The 24,785-nt window shown below is 40.9% G+C and overlaps 1 protein-coding gene across 1 annotated transcript in view; it reads right to left on the bottom strand.

The window, feature by feature from the left end:
- LOC121955740 (protein eva-1 homolog C) overlaps nt 1–24,785 on the bottom strand; it is a 91,388-nt gene that overhangs the window by 38,342 nt on the left and 28,261 nt on the right. Inside the window, exons 4-5 of the mRNA XM_042503809.1 lie at nt 22,548–22,700; nt 10,605–10,748 (exon numbers count right to left, since the gene is read on the bottom strand). Of these exons, the coding sequence (XP_042359743.1) occupies nt 10,605–10,748; nt 22,548–22,700 (297 nt within the window). The remainder of the gene's footprint in view (nt 1–10,604; nt 10,749–22,547; nt 22,701–24,785) is intronic.

The raw sequence follows: 24,785 nt of genomic DNA, 5'->3' as shown, positions 1-24,785 counted from the left end.
TGCAGTGTCATGAGACTGTCTCCACAATGAAGATAAAGGGAGGAAGGCAAAGCAGGAAGGAATCTTACATGTAGCCATATCTGCTAATCAGAATACAATGCAGTACTTAAACAGAATATTCAATAGTTAGCTCAAAAGTACAAATCAATACCTAATGCTACTGATATCACACACTAAGCAAAGACTATAATAAATACATCAAACATAGAAAAAGAACAGTTTCTAACCATTAAATAGCCGAAATGTAAGAATCTACCTCTGGATCCTAAACTATGCTAACCAGCTTTGTATCATAACAATGTAGGAAGTAACTGAACCGTGGTAAACTTCCCTCCCTCTTGCCAGATCTCCCTGCTAATCTTAGTTCATAACCACTGGATGCCGCGAAAGGCGTCATTCAGCAGAGTTTTTGCTGGCTCTAGGGCTGTTGCTTGAACTACAGATGTACTTCCGTATTTTTCATATACCAGCCACCATGGACACAAAGAGTATAGAAGCGGATTAAGAGAGGGACCCGCCCCCCTTTCTCTCTCTCTCTTTCAAACGTAAATCAAACTACGATCAAAAAGTAAAACTAGGTAGCACTGATCAAATACAAAATTAGATTGTGTCCCTGTATTGCCCATTTATCATCTAAAACGTCTTCAGAAGCATATTTTTGTTTGTTTGGCTGTACTATGAGAGTTTGTGAACAGCAAGCAGGCGCCATATTGTTTCCTGTATTGTAAAATGGCTAAAAATACTGAGACCATATGGTAAAACTAAGCAGTGCTCATAAAATCAAAATTTTGTTACTGTGTTGCCTATTTCTTGTCCAAAATGTTTTCAGGAACATATTTTAGTGTACTGTTTAACTATAACTTCAAATAATTTGTTACCAGCCAGCCATGGCCAACTGCCATTTTTTTTCCTGCGAAAAAATGCACAAGCTTGCAACTCACCCACAAACCAGAGTATCATCAGTACTGACTGTATAGATTAATGTTTAAGTGGAATGTTACTTTCATAGTTGGTCCAGGTGGAGCTGATTTGGATAATTTTTAATACCTATGTTTTAACATGCATCATATATTATCAAGTAATCATCTGTTTTGTGTGCGTTTTTGTACAATAACCATAACTGTTAAATCAATATGGAATAAAAAGTACATTTCTGCCTGAACTGCAGAGAAAGGCAAGTATACTATAGCATGAAATAGCACTCAAGTAAAGTACAAGTATCTCAAATTAGTACTTGAGAAAAATAATTGCAGTTTTATTGCGCCGCTCATCCTCATTGACTGAACCATTCAAACAAAGTTGATTATCACTGCACAAGTTTATCTTGTCTTACAGGTGATTCTGCACATTTTGCCAACAGAGCTGATGAGTCTATTGAACGCCTCAAAGGTTAGAATTGAGTTAATCATACTCGGTGAGTACTAATTTGGCTTTGAATGTACAGTATAACACCGCAGTCACCTGTGTTATCTGTCTGTATCAGTGCAGTTCTGTTGGCACTTCCCCTTGTTTACTAAGCAGTGTGCAGATAGAGGAATCAAAGCGTCTGGCTGCCACACGGTCTAGTTTCCACCTCCAGTCTTTCTCTTTCTATTGTCATTAAAGGGACTTTTTAAAGTTTCAGTACCATGACACAATCCAGTGTGAATAGTTATGGATAAAAAAAACTGCACCATTGGCTGGGGGGAAAGGAAAATGAGTTCTGAGAATTCTCTCAGCTCACATTAGTCATAGATACTGTGGCGAGATACAAGGCTTTGTTGACGTTTTGAACACTGACAGGCAAAATAACTCAGAGACAAAAGTCCAAGTAAGGAGTTACAACTACTGACTTTACTCTGATTTAGCAAGTGACAACCAGCCATTTAGTTTTGCGTAAAGAAGTATTTCATCAATATAAAGAGATTCCTCACATAAAACTAGGCCATCTATGCAGCATAAAGACACTTTAGAAATCGGTGCTATATCACAATAGAGAAAAGAAAGAGAACTGACTGTGGCATTGGCTTTGCTCAAAAGGTAGAAAAACTACAACTACCAGAATGCATCAGACCAATAAACGCTCCTGCTGGTGAGCACATATTGCGATGTCGTCTGTTCCAAACAATAGCAGCTGGTATTACAGTTAAACAATAAGCTAAAACATATTTCTGAAAACATTTGGAGCGAGAAATGCAACTCAGTAACAGAATTTTGTATTATATTTAGTCAGTGCTGCTTAGTTTGATCTACGTTTTTTCAGCCTCCATTTTCACTGCAGAAAGCAGTGGCACCCGCTTCCTTTTTACAAACTCTCACCATTACGGCAAAATAGGGCATTAAAATTTGTTTCGGTTAAATATTTTAGGCGAGAAGTAGGCAGTGCAGTAACAAAATCTTGATGTATATTCGATCAGCACTAGTTTTACTAGAGTCTGAGAAACAGACAGGTCCGTCTCTTGATCAGCCCTTTGCGTCTGTGGTGGCGGCAGTATGGTTGGCGATCCAAACAAAAATGCAGAAGTACAGCTTTAAGTATGTGCAATAGCCTCAAGAACCATCTTGCACTGGCGAAACTGTAGTCTCCTACTTTAAATAATTAAGAGAGTAACAGACTTTGTACAGATTTTGATTGTTGCATTTTTTTTCAAATAAAGTAAGAACACTTTATATGATGGGATTCTAAGCAACGCACAGCCTATAGGATTAGTTGTAGATTAGATTGTGCAACATACAGTTAAATGAGCAAGCTGCTCCCTTAAAACAACTTTGAGCAGCAGTATCTGCAGAACATATTTACTCCCCATGACCAAAAGTATATTTTCCTCAGATAGTCACGGACATAAACCAGTCAACTTCCAGCTCTAACCTCGAGGCTATCGCCGTCTGCACGGTCGGAAATAGTGGACAGAACAGAGACAGAAGGAAAACAAGGAAGACAGATGAGATGAAAGGCGGAGGGTTTACAGGTTGTAAGGGTGACATCGATGAGGAAATGGAGACATCTGAAGGGAACAGAGTAAGAAAAAGTCAGCAGGCACAAACCAAACAGAGTGAAAAAGCTGATATGTCAAACATGTGAGTGCAAGAAGAGAAAGCAAAACGGTAAAGTCTGAGAAGCTGTGACAACTTTACATGGGAAAGGGGAATTCAACACTTTGTACGTTTAGCTGAAGATGTGTTTTAATCTGGTTAAACTTCTTACAGTCTTCCACTCAGGGCCAGTGACCACATTGGTTTGGTCTTAAACCAGATTTAAATATCTATAGGAGTTTGTGTGTGTGGGTGTGTGTGTATGTGTGTGGTGCTACATGCTGCTCGTGTGCACCAAACAGCCAGCAGATACCAGATGATGCAAGTCAATGAGACACGATGCGGCACCAGACATCAGCTGACTGAACATGCTGGCAAAGCACAGTCCCACAACCCGTCGCGTCAGCAAAACACCATGGCAACAGTGTGTTCCCGCCAAAAAAACTCCCCCCATGATTCTCGACCACACCCTGGGTGGCTTCAATAACTTTCAGCCAGTTACTTTAGAGATGATGTTATACTGTACACATCAAACTTGATGCCTTTTATGGACATTGGCTGAATCCACCATTACCACTATTAATGCAACACGCACGGGTCAGCTGAGGTCACGTGCTGTGTGTTTTCTCGCAGCAGTGTTCCTGAGAGTGCCAGCACTGGCTGTTATTCCAGGGTTTCTGCAGAGTCAGGTTTGTGTTATGAGGCTGGGGAGCGTTCAGAGGGGCCACTTCATTCCTCACTGCTTGCCTCAAATCAGACGGATCACACTTGGGTCAAAGACTGTTTTTAAAAAACACCTTTTTCTGGTTCTTGGTTTGTTTTACCCCAATAAAACACCCAATGGGTGGAGTGGGTCATATGCTGTATGATGATGCAATGAGAGCCAGAATCCTCTGACGTTACCACCTAAGTATTTGAGGGTTAAGTTAGGCCATTTTACGGTGACTGGCATTCCACTTGGTGCGAGTGGATTTGGCTGTTGGTAGTAAACCACACCCTATCTGGCCGTGCACTCAGGTGAAAACATACTCAAAGAATTCATTGTTTCTTTTCAGATAACAAGGTGCAGCTTCAACACGCTACAGTAAAAAAACATTGTTGACGTTAAGACAACACAAAAATAGTGTGCTCATTGAATGACGTAAATGAGTCACGCCAGTCCCCAACATATACAGTATGATTGTTCCCTGGAAGCTTCTTCAGCCAAATTGACAGTGAAGTCAGAAGTTGATAATAATTGGACAAACACGATTAAATCAAGCAACACTGACATCCCTGAAATGAAGCTTTCCAAGAAATACGGAAATTAGTCCAAAAGAGAATTCTCGGCAAGTGGTAGACATAAAAAAAACTGCGTCCTCTAAATCAAAAGTAAAAAAAAATATTTTTTTTTTCTAGAAATCACACTTAATGAACACCATTAGTAGATATTAAAAATATAAATTGTACAATTACAAAATACTTACTGGCAACACTTTAATCATCACATTCAGATTCACCATACTTATCAATAAATGACAGTAAACCATCAAATCTTCTTTTGCCTTTTCCTTATTGTAAGATACTTCTTTGTGAGCATCATATATCTATGACTAACAGATCCAGTGAGGAGGGTTTAGGAACCATCTATTGGCAGAAACGGTATGTAATATTCATATCTCTGTTTTCATTAGTTTATAATCACCTGAAAATAAGAATCCGTTACCTTTTGAACGATCTGTTTACATCCACTAAAGGAGGATCCTCTTCCACAGAGTCTGCCATGTTCTTTCTACAGTAGCCCAGAATGGACAAATCATAGACTGACTCTAGACAAGCCCATTCACATCATTGCATCAGCAACCTTACAAGCTTGGCACACAAGAGAAGCTTCACATCTGTACCCTCACTACCAGAGGCCACTACATCCTGCACACTGGACCTATAAGAAACTATAGGAGCTTAATATGTGAATCTATAACACTTTTTTAGATACTGGTCATGAAGAAGTGGTTCAGGGCCCATTGAGTGCAAACTGCCCTAAATTTGAGATGGGCAGTGTGCTTGAGATGTATCTAAAAAATCATACGACAACTATGCGTGCAAACGTGTCCGATTACACTCTGGGAAAAGTGTTTATTTGCTTCACTGTCCATGTTTCTGCCTCTGGTCCTGCAGCTATAGGATGAGCTATAAAAAAAGAACGACGGGGCCCAACTACTGCCTGCCTGCCTGCCTGCCTGCCTGGACTGCAGTTCCACACAACCGGGCCAAAATAAACATCTTCCCCACAGTCTCCTCTGCTGTAATGACATGAATGTGTGCGGGGGAGTCGGAGGAGTGTGTGGCTCGCAGTGGTTGCATGTGCACCTCAAGTATCGCCGTGCATGCACATTTGTGTGTATGCATCCGTGTGTATGTCTGCATAACCCATTGGGATAATCCAAATCCTCGAGCTTCTGAATTACATCTTTATCTTTCTCTGTGTTCCCCTGTTACATCTAAATCAGCCCCCCTGAGCCATATGTCGGCCGCCAGAGCCTCCACTGCTCGGATCGTCTCCATTAAAAACACCAGTAGCGCAATCCAGTGACCACACCTCTGTCAGTCTCTGCAGTTTAGTCTCTACAGTGTTAGCAGCCCCTGCAGCATTCTCTCCAACAAAATAGGGCTAAAAGTATTGTACTTGTATATACTGTGTGGTGATAGCCATGAATACTTTGACCCAATTTTATTTCCATAGAGGAAATAAAGAAAAATGTATCAATTGGTGAAAATATAACAGGGAAATTTAATTTTAGGACCAGCTTGAACAATAAAGGAAAAATCCATCCTCTTGTTATTTTAGTAAAGTACATGAAGTGACTTTAAACAGCCACGGGTTAGTGGTGTGCCTGAACTTGTTCACTTCCAAGAAAGTGAGCTTCTTGGCACATAAATATAGCGATTTCTGTAATCATAACTGCTTTTTCTTTGACTAAGAGGGACGAGTGCATACTTTAAAAACTTCTGTTTCTTTTCTATCAAACTCTAACTGTGCCCACAAAACAGGCCTATAAGGGGCGGCGCAGTCATTGTGTTTATAAAAGTGCTGAGATTTATTTTTTCCTTCGCTCTTTTCGACTCTCCTCAACTGACTATGAAAATATTGTAGGTTATCATAATTTTAAATATGTTGAATTTTTGAGATTTACAAAGATACTAAACATGCCTGTACTTGGGTAACAGAATTTGAAAGAAGCGTCCATGAAATCAACCAATAGATAACAACAATAGACATAGACATCATAAATCTGGTTCGTTTTTTTTGTTGTTGTTTTTTTTTTTTTTGTCCTGTTTGTTGACTTCTTTTTCTGATTTCAAAAACTTTGAAACTTTAAGCCACCATGGACAAAAAAGCTCTTAACACAACATTTCACATTTCATTTCATAACTTATCCCTTGTTACGTTAAATTTGGCAAGAAAAGTTTGATCAAGTCTCATTTAAGCAGTCATATGTTCAGTACTTTCCAAACAAATGCATTTTTGCTAAACCTTACTTTTAAAAACGTCTGCATAAACAGTGCAGGTACACCTGAAAATGCACATGTTTGGGAAGCAATGAGCATATAATTGGATAAATGAAACTTGGATTAAACTGCACAAGTTGTGTGAGTGTTTTCAAACAGATGTTTGGATACAGTTTTGCAGCTGTTCAACACCTGTAACTCCAATTCAGCAAGACTTTTCTTTTTTTTTTGGATTCTTTGTTCAAACGTGGAGTAATGTGAGAAAAAAGTTTTCTTCATGACCTCAACATAACACGGAGCGTGTAAGTGATATATAGATGATCATTTGGAGGGTGAAGTATTGCTTTAAAATGCTCCGATTTTAAAAAAGAAATGTACAAATAACAACTGAGCAAAACCCACATGCTAATAAAGATTGTGTGGTATGATCAAAACCTACAGAAGGCTACTTCATAGATGTTGAGGTAAGACGGCTTTGTTTAAACAAACACTATATGTTATAAACAGTGATGGTTCCTTTAGTTAGTGGAAAATAAGCTGAGCTGCATAGCTTTGTTTTTGTGTCTGTCCAAAAGCCAGCACAGCAGTGTTCCTTTATTTGAAAACACTTACAGTATATTAATGGACTCATTATACTTTCATTAGGATTTTTTAGAGATCCTATTTCCATTTTGAGGTTTCACCCACGAGGTTGTAAATGCCTGAGTTGCCTGTTCCACTGAGCACCCCCCCGTCTCCAAAGCCAGACCCCATGTTAACCAGCTAAGTGCCGCAATTAATCCATTTCCTCCTCAGAATTAGACCTGTTCATTAGGCTTTCCATAACCCTTTATCCCCCCGAAAGACTTCTCTGCATGGTTCAAAAGAGGCTGTGTGGCTTATTCAGGGTGATCCATTACACCGCAGCGAACACTCTTGAGGGGAAGCCTTGGAGGGAAGTTTAGGAGCGAGGCCTTGACATAAAGTCTGAAGCTTTAGTACTTCTCCGGGTGAGGAAGAGAAGTGCGCTGTGGGTTGGGAGGACTGACACAGGAAGGAGGAGGGGAAGGAGAGAAAGCTTCTTCTGGATATGATTTGATCAGCAAGGATGTCCATAAATCAGAATTTGTTAAATGAAGTTTAAAGTTATGGCTGCAGGATGCCCTCAGACTGCAACTCTTCACTCACATGACAGAGGAAGGATAATGCCGTGGAGCTGCAGGACCGGCCTCAGAGGTCTAGTTGAGCAAGCTGAATAAATAGGACCCTTCCTACACATGACCAAAAAGACATCTGTATCGAACAGACAGATGGATACATTTTCATTTCTGCAGCTTCAAAAGGCATAGGTCAAACCCTGACAAAGTTCCCAACACACTACAAGAAAGAAACTTCAAAGGGGCCAAACTGGAGCCTTGCTTTTGAAGAAAATGCCCCGAGCAGGCTCATTCATCAATCTCCAAAAGTCACACTGAGGGTAAATATTTCCAAGTTGAGGCGATAAATAATTCCAGAGAAAGAAATCATTGCTGCATTTTATAAGTCAGCTCATCAAAGATGTCAAATAATCAGAGCTGCAATCGGACTCCTGGTTGAAGTCCTTTTTTTTGACAAACAAACAAACCATAGGTACTTCCTCCAGTGGGAGTGGATGTAAATGGAGCCTGACAGTGCGGAGTGTGTGTGATCTGCCGGGAGACTGATGGCGAGTTCCGGGCCATTTGCTGCTGTGTTATTGCTCAGAAGCAAGTCTACCCCTGGGGCTGTGTGAGGAAGAGGCTGGAGCTCTGAGGGTTGATGGCTTTATAAATCACGGACAAGCCGAGGACGATAGTGAGTCCTTAATGCGAATCAAACGCGTGCTCATGTCTGCTGCATGTGTGTGTGTGTGCGCGCAGTACTGTACACCCAAACACCAACCCAGCAACACATTCATGCACATGTACACACTCATAAAATGCTGTTTCCCAACTTATTTTATTCTTGGCAGGCTGCAAAAGCCCCTAAAATAGCACTTAGACAGGGACAGTAAAGGTGTTAAGTGGGTTTACCTTCAGGAAGCATGGCTCATGCTCACACACATAAACACATTTGCACACTCAAAGTTGACTTCATTGATTTTTGAAAAAAAATTAAATCATATTTTTGTACAAATTCATACACTAAAATACCTCTAAAAGATAAATAAGTCCATAAATCTTGTGCTGATGTTGCACCAACGAATCACTCCAGACTCAGGATAAACATATTTCAAAGACTACAAGATTTATTCTAAAAGAATAAATAAAAAAAACAACAACACATAAACAAGAAAAAACAAAACAACTCAGTTTCTTTTCTTGTTTCAATGGCTAACTAAAGAGCGCAACCACAACCTCGTTTATATAGGCTGACTCACAGGTGGAGAAATGTTTTAAAGGAAGGCATCTATAAACATTAAAATATGAACATACATATAAAATAACATCAAAAATAAAGTGGGTAAATAGAGAAATATCCTCTGTGCCACACTATCAATCCCTTTGTGTAAGTTCCACTGGAACAAAACATTGCACAGACCAACACACACACACACACACACACACACACACACACTTGAACACACAAATGCAACCAATCATGTGCAGACAGACAAACTCTGTCCCCTACTCCGACTCAAATGGGGTCAATCCTACACACACTCGACCACCAATGAAAGAGGATCCCCCGAAATTACCACTTTGCTGGAGCCTGGAGCAACCAGTGACTTCATGTCTGCAGCAGCTAGACTGATTTACTCACGTTCAACCCTCTGCGCTCCCGCCGCAGCCCACAAAACACATCTCTTCCCCCCTCGCAGCACGCTGTTGAACATTCACACCATCCCACACCCCCTGCATACCTCACACATTTACTGACCCAGAGCTGTTAGGAGCGCACGTTGTGTTATCAGTGGCAGATAAGGGAGGTCAGTCAGAGCCAAACGACTCCATAAACACAGCTGAACGTCTGTGTGTTCTTGTCTGCGCTGACCGGTTGTTGATGAGATGGAGGATGGATGGATTCTTGGATAACAATCTGACAAATGCAGGGTGGTGAAAACCAGACAATTAACAAGCTATATAGCGTGATCAGAACTTCAGAATTATAATTGAGTCCATGTGCAAACTTAAGCACTGAAAAGAGCTGTCGAAGGATAGTGGAAAAAGCCATCTACACACAGATTTTGATTCATTTACAGTCCTAACTAGGCACAGTCATTTTCAGGCCCAGGAGGGACAGACGCACATCTCATAAATCTATGCGAGCCTTCAAATCAGTACTCAAAAATCACTGTGAAATACTGGGCGTAACAGTCGTCCTAACCTGAATCTATGTGTCAGTGATTTCAGTGGGTATGAAAGGCTCCAGGCCATGTTGCTGATTGATCAATTCCTGGGGCTGGAGGCGTCTGGATATCGTGTGTGTGTGTGTGTGTGTGTGTGTGCGTGTGTGTGTGTCTCCAAGCATGCCGTTAATGAATTACAGCCTTGACAGGTCAGGATAAGCCCAGAGGTGGGGAACAGATAAAAAGGAAGACCATTATTCTCCCTCATCCGCACAGACAAAAAGTCAAAACACAAGACACAGCGCCAAAGTGCTGAAGTCTGGAGGTGTGACGTGAATGTGGAAAATAAGTTTAGAAGTTTTGGACTTCATGTTTGAGCTGCATCAAACTGAAGAAACAACTTCACTAGTCAAAAAACATCTAGAAAGCGATTATAACATTCTGTCTCTTACGAAAAATCCATGAATTTCATTTCAAAGTCCATAAAAAAGTGTGTCAAATTAATAATGATAGCAGCCAGAGCACAGTATTTCCACTGACGGTACCACTCAGGTAGCGGCACCTAACCAATATGCCCTTTATCTCCCATTGGTACAGAGATCCATATAAGCTCCCAATAGCATCATCATCATCATCATACCTTAAAAATTCATATTATTCCTTACCCAGTGTAACACAGCCCATTTTAGAGCAAGTAATTCTGAAACACAGAGTTAAAACACCATTGGCAAGAGTTGCATATAGCTGATCAGTGAGTGAACATCACCCCCTGCTGGTAGGAAAATGAAGCCCTCAGTTGAGGCCTACAGGAACTCACCACAGGTGTAGATGACGCTGAGGTACTTCCTGGTGCCGGAGTAACACGGATCTCCAAAGTCTCTGGTGGAGGCTCGGACCAGACAGCTTTTCTTTCCCTGGCAGCGGGCGGTCAGAACCTGCAGAGCCACAGATGACTGGCAGTCTGATGGAAAGAGAGAAAGAAAGGCATAAAAATACTGAATCAAAATGAGATTTATTAACAAATATGTGAAGACTGCAGAGATAACAGTCTAAAATGTAATGCACGTGGTACACATATGATTATTATTAGACATCCAAACTGATGTAAAGTAATACAGTATAATACAGTATAATTATACAGCAAATAATACATTATAAGATGGGTGACTGTTATTGCTTCTTTCCTCCTCTGGTAACACTTTATTTTATGGACCGTAAGACTATCAACACCTAGAAAGGAGCTCATTTCTTTGAAAGGTGTCTTAAAAAAGACTGTGTAATTCATAACTAATGTAAGGGGAAAAATGTCCATATTGCATGAGTGTCTTACTACTTCACTGTGGACTGTTTGATGGACAAGTAACACTTCAGGCACAAAAGGACTACATGAGTCTCTGTCAGCTACAACAGTGATGGTCCCACACACACACACACACAGAGAACCTCTCACACACTCCTTCCTATGAAGGCCTCCTCCGCTCCCATGGTGGAGCCTCATCACATCCACATACAAAAAACCTTACTGGGGCCTCACATTGTCTAAAGGATACCTGATCCAGTGTGTGTGTGTCTTTGTGTTTGTGTGTGTGTGTGTGTGTGTGCGTGTGTGTGTGTGTGTGTGTGTGGGTGTGTGAACACCAGCCAGTGTAATGGACGAAGTCCTGATACATCATCGCTAAGCACCCGTCAGCTCCTCCAGACCCTCTGTTCTGTTCTGCAGCTCTCCGCAGACGGACAGATGAGGCTCTTCCCTTTGCTTTTTCCGCTCTCACTTCCTTCTTTTCTCACATCAGTAACAAGACTACAGGGGATGATATGCTGGACCACTGTGCTTTTTACAGCTCATAAAGCCAGTTTTACACACCCCTGCTTTTCAGTAGAGCTGTAACAAACCATTATGTTCATTATCAGTCTGCAAATTATTCTCTTGATTAATCAATTAATTGTTTGGTCTAGAAAGTAGAAGAAAATCGTAAAAAAGAGATTAGTGTCCAACCTACACGGCCAAACCCAAAGATATTGGCTTCCCCGTCACATTAAACAAAGGAAAGCAGCACATTTTAACACTTAAGAAGCTGGTTCTTTTGCACAAAAAAGATGATTCAAATGACTGAGCAAGTGAAATTAGCAATCAATGAATTGATTATTTGTCACAACGCTGTTTTAGAGTCAGCAAGAGACAGACATTGGTGTGCGTTGCTATAGGGGTGGGAATCATAATACGATAGAATCACGATACTTAAATCACGATACAATATTATTGTGATGTTTTAAAACGTGCTGAGTATTGCGAGAACACACACTGTGACATCTTTTAATTTAATAAGATAAAGTTTTCAATTTGTTCATCTCACTTCAATCATTTTAATTGCAGAAAATGTATCTAGAAGATTGAAAAAGGCATTTGATTTTATTACTTTAGTAGGCTACCAAAGATTTAATTTGAATTTGCAATATCAATAATTTAATTTAAAAAAAAAACATACTTGGCATCTGTGTATTAATACAATATTGTCACACAAATCATCACAATTCTATGATGCATTGATTTTTCCTCCCATAAGTTGCAAGGTCAAAATTATCTGTTCTCAGACCGACTGAAAATATTTTGAGGCTGTATGATTATAGCAATCACAATGACTTAGCGAGAAAATAAAATGCTTTATTATGTTTTCAACTTCAAAACCTGCAGCTACAAACTTTTTGAAAAAATTTCTTGGGGCGTTTTATGGCCTTTAAAGCTGATGACAAGCGACAGGATAAAGGGCAGTGAGAGAGGCATTGACATGCAAAGGGTCATGGGTCGGACTCGAACCTGGACCGCTGCCAAGGACTCAGTCGACATGGAGCGCACACTCTACCCAGCGAGCTAGAGGCAGTCCCAAAACCTCTTTTTTTTTACATTGTGAATTCTGTTAACCCATCTTGAACAAGGGCAGCATCATTATTTTATGTTCCACATCGTGTATCTTCAGTGACACCCCAAACTGAGTTATGAGGAGCACTACTTAAGTCGAGAGAACCTGCCAGCCGAGTCTCGTGGGAATGTGGATGGGCCGTGGTTCCACACGGATGCCTCTCACAGGCCCCCATGGTCCATCTAACCCCAAAAGACAACACAAGGAGACGAGCCTTTGAAAGTGGACACTGGGCTCTTGCACTGTCTGTCCCGGCGGGCCCCAAAAACCAAGAGAAAAAGACCAGAAATGCTTGTTAAGGCTTCGCTCACACGTTAACAGGCCACAATGAATTATGGCACAGGTCAAAGGACAAATGTCCCAGTCAGGAAGTGAAAGAGGTCATGCACGCTGTCAACATTCATCGGATGGTCCGTAACTGTATACAGTCCTGTATCATTGGATTACAGCAATCATAATTAAAAAACACACTTTATTTCCTGGTAATGATTGTGTTTGCAGTGAAGCAAGATCAAAGAGTCAGTGTGGAAAGCTTCTAAAGAATGTGAATGAACGTCTGTCCACTTGGACGCGGTTCGAAGGGGCAACCGGACACTCCCCAGCTGGAGCCGATACACTGGAATTCTCATCCAGGATGTAGAGAGGTGGGAAGCCTGTGGGAACCAGTGAGTGTAACTGGATAACCAGTCAGACACGTCAAAGGTTAGCGTGTTCCCACTGTCTCTTAAAACACGACAGGGTTTACCGAACGTGACTGATGAGGAAAATCCTGTACGTCTTGAGTAATTTCACGAAACAATATTCGAGATGCTGCTGCTGTTATATTGGTGCACCTCTCCCAGTGCACGCACACCTCTTTTCTTACTTTTTTAGAGCAGCAGAAATATGTCTTAAACGTACCTGCAACAGTTCCAACCATGAAGGAATATGATATAAAATGTGGTTCACAGAAACGCAAAATAACTGAGCGGCTTTGCATCACATGCTGAACTGCATCGCGAGGACAGGACTGAAGTCGCAGCATTGTACAGCTTGAACTAAAGAAGCCCTGGATGTCTCTCAGCTGATCATCCTCTGCTCATGTCACATAAACCGTGCAAACAGATGACATTTCAGAGTCGATGTTGTAAAAAGTGTGAAACGAGATCATGGCTGCAACCAATGATTATCATTTTCTTAATTAACTGGATACTAATTTTGTCTATTAAATGTCAGAAAATAAACCTAAGCAGGTGTATTGAAACTGCTCGTTTTATTCAACCAACAGGCCCAAAACCCAAAAGACGTTCAGTTTACAATCATATATGACAAACAACTACAAATCAGTGTCTACGTGCCGATGCTGCAGCACAATAGCCTCCTGATCTGTGTGATGTGCTTTCATTTGCTCTCCCTCTCTCTTTTCTTCCCAGAGGGCTTGCTTGAGCCGGCGCGCCACGCTGAAAACTTTCCTCTCTGACAAGCGAGTCCACTGACAGACAGACCCCCATTAGCTGCAGCTTTGATTCCCTGACTGGGTGATTAGTTGAGCAGGGGGCCCATGAAGGAACGGGTGGGGGTTAAAGGGGGTTTCAGAAACAGATAGAGACTTCTAGAAACCAGAGGATGGAGACATTTATTCTTTGTCTACAGCAGGAACAGGATTTTAGGACATTTACAGGCTTTAAGAACATTTCTAGGATTTTTGGACGCTTCTAGGATTTTAGAACATTTCTGATATTTTTAAGGATTTTCTGATATAAGGATTTTAGGATGTTACTTGGATTTTAGGACATTTAGGCTCTATTTTGATGCTGTTTATGTACTCTGGTACCTTATGTAGCCTATACGGAAAGTACAAAAACATTTCCTAATGTGAATCAATGAATTTTTAAAAATGAATTAGAAAATGATTGGGGGGTCAGATTTGGCCCGCGGGGCATAAGTTCAGTATCACTGAACTACTGGCACTCCGTACTTCTATGTCCACACACAGAGACATTTCTACACAGTTTAAAAGAGCATTCCTCAGGGTCTGACCTCCTCTGGCTCTCATTAGTGGCTTTAATACAGACAAACAAGCATACAACAGTCTTCTCTCTCTCTCTCTCACACACACACACACACGCACACACACACACACATATACACATAGAGGCATGAATAACCCCTGATACCTCTAACCTTTACCCTCAACCGTCTCCGAGCCTGTGCACCCACCCTCCAGCCTCCACACGCCCAACAAGGACAGGCCTTTGGTTCAGAAGAGCAGAGACTGAGGGAAAAGGAGGAGTTTCCTGGACAAACACACACTTACTCTAACTCATGACTGATCACAACGCACAGAGAGCCACGAACAAAAAAGGCAAACTTTTCTTTAAATGACCCATAGTAGATAACCCACAGCTTCTTAAAGTTACTGACACCTGCTAAAGCAAAGCACTTCTATATTGAGAAACTTTCTGCAAACATCTTCTTCTCTGTCTCACATGAAACTATGAACTATGTGATTATATTCTGCCCTGTACCAGCAGCATGTCTTTGCTGCTCAGCTCTGTTTGTCACGTCAGTCATCTGTCAAAAATCGAACTTTCTGCGTGCTTGAAAACCGCATCAGGGTTGGATTGTGTTTTCCCTCTTCCACAGAATTATTTTAACTCGATGGTGTCATTTTAAAAAGCAACAGTGTGACAATAATATCAGATAGTAACGGTTGTGTGTTGTGATGGCTGCTGTTAAGTTTTTCTTTTACAAAGCACTATTACCGTCTCCCCTCTGACTTTTTTCAGTAGCAGTGCTCAAATTAGTTTTATTTTGCGCCGTCAGAAGATATTTAGTCCGTCTGTAGGGGCCTTAGACACACATTTGTACACAGATGCAGATGTCAAACTATGATAAAAAAACTGCCCCCATAATCCACATGCTGTTACAATCGCCTCCATGGCTTTGATATTTCTCGTAAAAACAACTGACAACCGTTAAGAAGTAGAACAAAGCTGAAGATGCCAACATAAAAACTGTATCAAAATAGTTTGATCACCAATTGCCCCCAGGCTCCCCTGATCAGCCCGGGATTTTACGACAAAGGACAAAGATAAAACTACTCAAATCCAACAAGCTGGGGTACGTAAAAATGCTGTGTCAGTCGTATTGGCACAATACGAACCAAAGCTAAAAGTAAACTCTGCCAGAAAACAGCAGAGTGTTTCGTAGCGTTTTCAAAAGGACAGGCAGGTGAGCTGGACTTCATATTAGCAGTAAACCATAAATGTAGCAGTAAGTGTACGGTGTGAACGTCAATTTGTCAGAACTGCCAGACTGGCGAAGGTATTTTAGCACTGCCTTCAAACTACTTGGAAAGAATATCAGCCATTAACAATAGGTGGGCAATCGATCAGAGCACCCTTTTTTGGGGTTAGGGATGCACAATAATATCGGCACATCATCGGTATCAGCCAATATTGGCTTTAAAATGTAATGTCGGAGTCAGCCAACATGCTGCCGACATGACAAAGTGAACATGTACAAAACATGAGGCAAATGATACAACCCGGATTCACAAAACATATCTTAAAGATACAAGTATGTGTAAAGAATATAAATGACAAAAATTAAATGGACAGATAAACATGATAAAATTAATAAAATAAAGCAGGGTACAGGCATACAGGTAAAGAGGTATATTCAGTCAGAGGATTCAGGAAACAAGCTACCCAATTTTCAAAAAAGTGGATATATTGATATCGGATATCTGCAAAAAATCTATTACCGTACATCCCTATCTAGGAGTGTCCTATTTAAAATCCTCGCTCGCCCCTGAGTCTGGCTGCTCAAAGTAGAGATAGCAAGTTTATGGAGAGATTTTTATAGCAGCAGCGCTAATCAGTGACATTTAGAAATGCATTTAAGGGAAACACTGGCTTCTATTGAGACTAATGTAGGGTGAGTGTAGGCTTATGCTGACAGAATGAATGAGGGCCAAACTAATGTATAAGACCAAACACACCCCTGAGCATGTACAATTCCCGACACACAAACCCACCCACACATGCACAAACAAAGTCACGTACAACAAACTTTCCCAGAAAATTCTCACCGCAACGCTAACAATCCTCCAGGTTTTTCCACCCACCCACGCACAACTTCCCTGGAATTTCCAGGACAATGGGCGGACAAAAAAGTACTCATCTCCTCTTCTACTCTGACTCACCTGTATCATTTGATAGGGAGGCTTAAGTCATTGTTGTGGGATTAAACGGCTTTGTATGATAGCAAAGTGACTTTCAGATGCTGTGATATCGACACACGCTAAGTGCTTCCTGTGAAAGCCATTAATGAATATGAGACTGCTCTCACACACACACACATGAAAAAGTTAGGCAAGATTTATTTTAAACAGTGAATTCAAGTGTCTTAAAATGTCTTCACTCAAACACCCTTGCATGCATGCACACGTGCAGAGACTTCTCTTCAGCTGTGTTTGTAAGTTGATAGCAGGTTATTTTTCAAGTCAGAGGCACTTGGCAGGAAAACAGTCGACCCTACACACATGTTATCACTGACAACATGTTACTTCATATATTAAAACACCACATCTGAATTCCCTGACGCTTTACCCTAAACCCTGCATGACCCCGTTATCCTGGAAAACATGCAGACTAAAGCTTTAAGTAGCCCCAATATCAACTTTAAGGATGTTATTTTAGAAAGGTTTTGGAAAAATACCAAGAATATAATGACTGAAATGGACTATAGGACATATTTAACCCTCTGAAACCGGGATTCAGTTTCCTTGTGCTGCGCTCAGACGCCTTTCACAACTTATTTAAACCTTTGAAACCTGAGCACATTCTCTCTAAAACATTGGTAAAAAAAAAAAAAAAAGGTCAATCGCCAACTTGGCAAGAAATGTCCCACAAATTGCAAGAAATTAGTAAAGAGTGACATGAAAATGACCTAAAAAACAGTTTTTAAAAAGAGGGGAGGATCATCACAAAATTCTCCAAAAAATATCAGGCAATATGTCCTGAAAAATATATTTGTAATTCTAATTATTTTATACTTAAAATTATGTTACAGAAAAAACATATACAGTACATATATTCAGCACTTAATTCTCTTATAACTTTTTAATAAGTTCTTGCTAATTTTTGGGCCACACAGTGAAGTTACTTATCGCTTTCTCGCTATGTTTTTTGAAGAAAATCAACCTGATTTGCTCAGGTTACAAAGGGGTAAACACACAGAACTCTATTCTATCTAATCTTGTCCAAAATAAGACTGGATTCCTGCCGCTTATCTGCTCTGTATGCATCAAAGTCAGAGTGATATGCAGATAGAGTTACAGTGCAGCAGCTCGCACCCTAACAACTGGAACAGGCGTCCAACAGCCAAGTGTTAAATCTGACCTGCAGCTGTGCGTGCTCAGCTTTTTAAAGGCTTTTAAAAGCTTGTGATCATACGAGACACCAGCCGGCCCATGCTTACAGTCTGAAACATCTTGCTGTGGGCCTTGTCTGAAGCACATACACAAAAGTGAAAGCGTAGTGGCCTTCAAAAAAAAAAAAAAAAGTAGTCTGAGACCCTGCATGCCAAGCATGGGGGGCTATTTAGATGTCAAGAGGTGTGTGTGATGGTAATGGGGCAGATGAGAGAGGAGGGCTGAAACAGGCCCCTTTGCTTTGAGGATTCTCCATCCCCGCCAAGACCTGTCCAACTCTACCACTCCCACCCCACCCCAAAACCAAGGAGCAGACGAGATCAAAGAGGTCTTACTTTTGTGTGCACATGCCTGTGTATGCACTTGTTTTTGTCTTTTCCATGAGGCTGGATTCAAGAAGCAACCAGATAGCTGTCTTTATGGTGGTGCATAGGCTGCAGATTTCACAGATTAAATATTCTTTGTAGACTTTAAAAGCATTTTAGGAAGATGGTTGGTTTTCAGACAGTACCAACACAAGTCACAAGGAGAGATCTACCTCTATTTCGGAGGTTGCTGGTGCTGAATTGCAATCTCAGTCTAAGAGCAAAATAGAAATAGAAGATGTAAGGACAGTGTTTGCAGGGAAACTTAAAGAATAAAGAGTGCAGAAAAGTTTTCTGATATCGATACCAGTATCTGAAAAGCCTCTGATACTGCCTCAAATGCTTCATTGGGTATCTGTGAACATGCGAGTCTATGCACCGAATCTGTGTTCACCTGGGCAGGTGCTGCCAGCTGTGAGTTCAGCTGTGAGGTTGCCAGGACGACGCGGTTTAGGGAGACGACTATAACTTAACTTGTTGGCACATTCAAACACACATTTAAAGAGACATGAAATCAAAATAGGCACAAAACAAACTTACACATAATGCGACTCAAACCCGAAATTATTCAGACATGCAGAGCCACAAACACACACACACACACGTGAGGCACCACAACGCAGGAGGGCAAAAAGAGAGGAGCAACTCGTTTTAAAATAATCAACGGTGTGTGTCTGAGCTGTCACTCAGGACACCCTCACTTCCTGCTCCTGGTGACACGGGAGCCACATCAAAGACGGGGCTGACAGGGGAAATCCCACCAGGGCACCGCAAGACTGTCTGAAACAGCCTGAGGAGGTGTCTGTGGGTGGTTGGAGTGTGGATACATATGTGTGTGTGTGTGTGTGTGTGTGTGCGTGTGCGTGCGTGCATGTTTCTGTGAGACAGAGAAATAGAAAAACATGCTGTATAACGGGTGAACAGGAACAAGCGTTTGTATCTAAGTGTACAGTGACAGAAAACGGGCCATTTTTAACGGTGGTCCATTTCGGTCTGGAAACTAACGCATATTTAGAAAAATATATTGATAGAATATTAGCAATATCACGCTGGTATTGTTAATTCCATTACATCTTTTCCATCACAACAAGCAAAGTGAGTAAGTATGTAACCTTGTCATTATGGACTTAATAACTGTTTTAAAATGCAAAATAATGGAATCAAAAACATGAAAAAAAACACACAAAAAAAAAAGATTAACTGCAATTTTTAAAAATGATCGCTTGACAGCCTGAGTATTTATGTGTCATTTGTGTTTGAAATTAATATTAGAATAATATTAAATTCAAAATTAAGCAGGGTTAAATGTCCAAAATCTAACCAGGCCACTTCTTATGTAATACAAATAATTAATTACTGATCTGGCATTTAATTTTGCTCCTTTCAAGTATGATATTTGCTTTTGTTTTTCTTATTTCTGACAGGGACACAAAAAGCACGCTAGTTGAGGAATCACCCAAACACAACTTCTCCTCTGCTCTAATCTGGCCTTTGTACAACTGTAACAGTAGAGTCCATTTTCCATGAATGCTGGGAGAACTCGGCTACTGTATTTAATCCAGAGTCTGAAACCAGATATGAGACCAGCCCTGTCTCACCTACCTGTCGCACATTCCTGGTCCACCTGCATGCGGAGGACTGGCTGCTTCAAAGCAGCTCTCAGTGCTCATATAGTATACAATAGCACGCACACAGACGCATACACACTCACACAATGCCATTCTTTATATCTGTCTCTGATTACCTGGTGACTGACGCCTGTGTCAGCCTTTCGACCCCATCCTGTCACCTCTGTCACAAAGGCAACACACACAAACACACTTCAGGGCATGTCTGTGGCGCACTGTTTGAATTATAGATCAAGACGAATGATATCTAGCCTTATTTCACAACTTTTCTAGCACACACACACACACACCAGTTAACTCCCACCTGCTCGGGCTACTTATTCACAAGACATCAGTGCACATTTCCCTCTAAACATTAACCAAACAAAGGCAGCGCAGACTGAAGCGGAATAAATGAGCTGCCCAGCAAAGAGGCCACCACAGTAGCTATAGTTATACTAATACTTGTCATGGATCCAAGCTTAGAGTCATTAACATTCCCCTAAACAAGGCCGAGGGTACATCTGGATATCCCATGCGCTCACACACACACATACATACTTGGAGGGAACTCAATACTGTCCCTTTTCTACAGGCCAAACTCTTTGGATGACGGAGACACCTGATCTACATTCCAGCCCAATTCCCCTGGCAATGTGTGAGTGCATGTTTGTGTGCGTCTACCTGAGCTTGAGCAGTGGTTTTATATTAATATCAGCATGCTTTTGTAATAATGAAAAAAATGATAAATGCTGATATGTGTCTGCAAGTTATTAATTGCAGTGGGACAGTGTAAACAGTTGACATCAAAGACGGGTGTGGCAGCGTTTGTTTTAGAGCCTCTGAGGCAAAGATGCTGTAGAGGAAATGATAAAATCAGCCCAACCACAACAGCATCTCCAGGCAATATCGCCCAAGTCAAAGAAAATTCATGAGGAAGAGATTCAACAGTTATGAGCCTGGCAGTGTTTGTAGTTCTCTTTGTGGTTCAGAGGTGCTCCAGTCATGACATGTGAAACTCATCAATAAAAGCGTTTCATTTTCCACATCTGCAGGATGCATCACGGTATGTTTTGCTCAGATAAATTATGGCAAAAAGTATCAAATTGAAGCTTCAGAGTGACCTGAAGTTCCACTCTGTCAAATCATTAATATGCATAAGAACATTAGCAGGACAAAAAGGAGACTCATTTTAACATCATGCAAATGCCTGCAGACTCACATTTGCATTCCCAGCTTGTGTCTTCATGTAAGAAATCTCATTTCTCTCCTGAACTCAGACTAACCCGAGACTGATGCTATGAATAGAGCGAATGATAATGTCAAACTGTATTGATGCTAATATGATTTTCATCCCCTGCCCGCCCTGTCAAGACAGAGTCAGTACAAAACAGCACCCTGGGACCTGCTAGGGACACGGTGTCTTACAGATCCATAACCAAGTTCTGTTTGAAGTGCTCGCTAAGTTCTTAGTGAGTAGTTAGTTAGTTACTACGGATACATTCACACTATTTCATTTTTGTTTAAAATGCCTACCTCTTGCTACATGTACGCTTAGCATCCGCACTCTGGATTAGACCTTTGAAAACGCTGCCGACCCTGTTTTAGTTTAAAAACTCCGGGGTTGTGTTTTCCCGATTGGGTGTTATCAACATGGATTTATAAGAAGAACTGGATACAGCATTTAAGGCAGGACCCAACTCATTCATGTGAAAGTTACTCAGTGGCACATGAAGCCAAAAACATTCAACTGTGGTATATAAAAATACCCACATGATCAGCACTGCTTCCGCATCATCGAGCCCATAGAGCAAGCCCACTAGAGCCTGATACTTCCAGTTTAGCACTGCGCTCACTTAAAATATAAACTTTTGCATAGTTTTTAAAGCAAATGGATCAAGTCATTTCGCAGGGGTTGTGATGCTCAAAAAATGTATTCACTGATTGTCAGATGTCTCTTTCTCAATGTTATTGTATGGAAAAAGTCTTTCTGGGCCCAACGGCATCACATGACAGAAGTCTAATGTGCCTGCTCTATTGGTTCACCGGTGCAAAAGATCTGGGTAATTTTACACCCAGGAGGTCAAACTTTTTTTGGCTTTGTGCACCACTGAGAAACTTTTATAGGAACTTTCATTTGAGGGGCCCGCCTCCAAGAATGTATCCAGTTACTTTTGACTGTCATAGGTGGCTGACATGACAGACAGGCTTCACAACATCTAAGCTGACACATGTTCACTTCACTGGCCTGTGAAAAATCTGAGTGCGTCACTAAAGAGTCATCTAACTTAATGCACTTACATTTCTAAACAGTGACAGTAGTAACGATAAGTTAAGCAGTAACATGATCAGTTTTGTTGTGCAGTTTGTTGTTCAACCCATTTTCATTTAGTGATGCATAAATCTGCACTCATGTTACCTCCAAAGTGTGAGAGAGATCAGGGGCCTCACCTACTGACGGGGCCCTCCTGTGGTACAGGGGACACTCCAGGGTTCCCTGTTGAGTTCGGCCAAACATGGCGGAGTAAACGGCAATCTGCATGCCCCGTTTGCAGCTCAGCCTCATCCTCTCCTCCTCACAGACCACCTTACTCTTATACTCGTCTGGAGATAGAGGGATAGAAAGGATACAGATGTGTTACAAATAACAAAAAAAAAAAAAAAAAGACCAGTTTCTTTCACAAGTTCACACCTTTGCACCATGAGCAAATTGGTGGGATTTCTGTCCAAAACATTGGCGAAAAGGCAATAAGTGACTTGGTAAGAAATGACCCGAAAATTGCAAGAAATTAGAAGATTTAGAAAATGATCTAAGAGCTGGGGAAAATGTCTAAAGGAAAGAAAAAAGCAAGAGAAAAATAAATATATAATGATCATTACATAAAATTATGTTACGCAATTATTGGGTTTTTTTTTTGCATTTTTTTTTGCTAATTTTTGTGTCATTTCTTTGTCATTGCTCATTGTTTTTTTTCCCCATGTTTTTGAAGGGGCAAGGTCTAAATGTATATATATTGCATTTATGTGTAAGATATTAGCCTTCTGTGTGATTTGATCCTCAACTCACTAATAATAAACAATTTTTTCATCATTTCTAGAGCAGCTTTAAATAATCAGAGAAAACAGGATTGACAAAGAGGTTCATCCTGTGCAACAAGCAGAAACTGAGGTAGAGTTTCTCAGTGGACATGTAGAGCCATGCAGAGGCATTCCTCACACACATCCAGCCACAGTGACCTGTGACAGCCAGAGCAGCTCCACTGGCCAGCAAATAAAAACACAACAGCAGTCGTTTCTGCGTCCATGTGGGGAGTGGAACAGGAATGCAGAACGAGGAGAGCAGATAAAAGGGGCAGGACCTGCTTCGTTATATCTCCCGGTGACGGATTCACTCTCATTCGCTCTCCCTCCCTCCCTTTCTCCTTCACTTCCTCTATCCTCCATCCACCTCTCCTTTCAGAGGCAGTGACACCTGCCCGTCGCACCTCACTAACACCACATGCGGCCTTTCTCTCTTCCCCCGAGAAGTCATTGGTTAAGTGACAGTGAACAAAGAGCTGTTGATTGGCCCCGGGGTCCGGTGGAGAAAGAAAAAGTGGGGAGGGCAGGGGGATCAGTGGATTAATGCCCACTTCTGGTCACTCTAGTGTGAACTGCTGCACAGCTCAGTGCGGCTCGGCTCAGCACAGCACTGAGCCGTGAATGGAGACGAGAATCTGGGTGGGATTATTGCGCTGTTGTGGCTCCCCTCTGGAGTGATACTCTTAGCTTCCTGGCTCACAGAGAGAGGGAAGGAGGGGGATGAAGGGAGAGGCACGCAAAGAGTTTTTTTTTTTCCTTGTAAATCAAACAGGGAAGATGGCAGCAGCAGAAAATAACTCATAGATACTATGATGCTTAACCAGGAGCAACATCACTTTTCTTGTGCTGCATTTAAATGCCTCTCACAAATACTACTTTGAATCCTGAGCAAATCGGTTTGATTTCTTTCGAAAGTATGGATTAAAAAGGGAAATGAGCAACTTGACAGGAAATGACAAACAAATTACAAGAAATTATATGATTTAGAAAATGATTTTTTCAAAAGCCAGGGAAAAATATTTATAATTGTAACTATTTGTGACATTATTTTACAGAAGTCTTATATTTTGAGCACTTTTGTCAGGTCATTGCTTTGATTTTTTTTTTAACTTTCCTTTACTTTTTAAAAACTTTTTAATTTGCTTTCGTTAGTTAATTTTCGGGAAATTTAAAATAAATCAAGCTAATTTTCCCAGGTTTCAAAGAGTTAATTCAGTGTAGAATGTACAGTAAAAGTAGATGATTGGAGTAATTGGTCAAATGAGAAAAAAACTGAGATAGTGTGGCTAATTTTTAAGGATATGTCTAAAGTATTTTTCTTAGTATCAACAAACCCAAAGAAAATACCAAAGTCAATGACTGAAGTATTGCCTGTGCCGTAAAAACCTGATATAACTCATTCGTCCATTCTTTCAAAGTGACACTCTGAATGCTGTATAGATCATCTTTAGAGATTGACTACTTCAGTAGGATGTGTATGTAAAATTGCAAAAGGCATAAAAATAGCTATTATATAGAGGCATTTTAAGTCACCATTAGAACCACACAAATCAAACCTGACATGTATCAAAGCTGTTTTGTGCTGCTATGTGACATTTCCATGTCTTA

Source organism: Plectropomus leopardus, chromosome 16, assembly GCF_008729295.1.
Source record: "Plectropomus leopardus isolate mb chromosome 16, YSFRI_Pleo_2.0, whole genome shotgun sequence".
Lineage (NCBI taxonomy): Eukaryota > Metazoa > Chordata > Actinopteri > Perciformes > Serranidae > Plectropomus > Plectropomus leopardus.
Note: the sequence above shows the minus strand (reverse complement) of the source record. Positions and strands in the feature narration are given on the sequence as shown.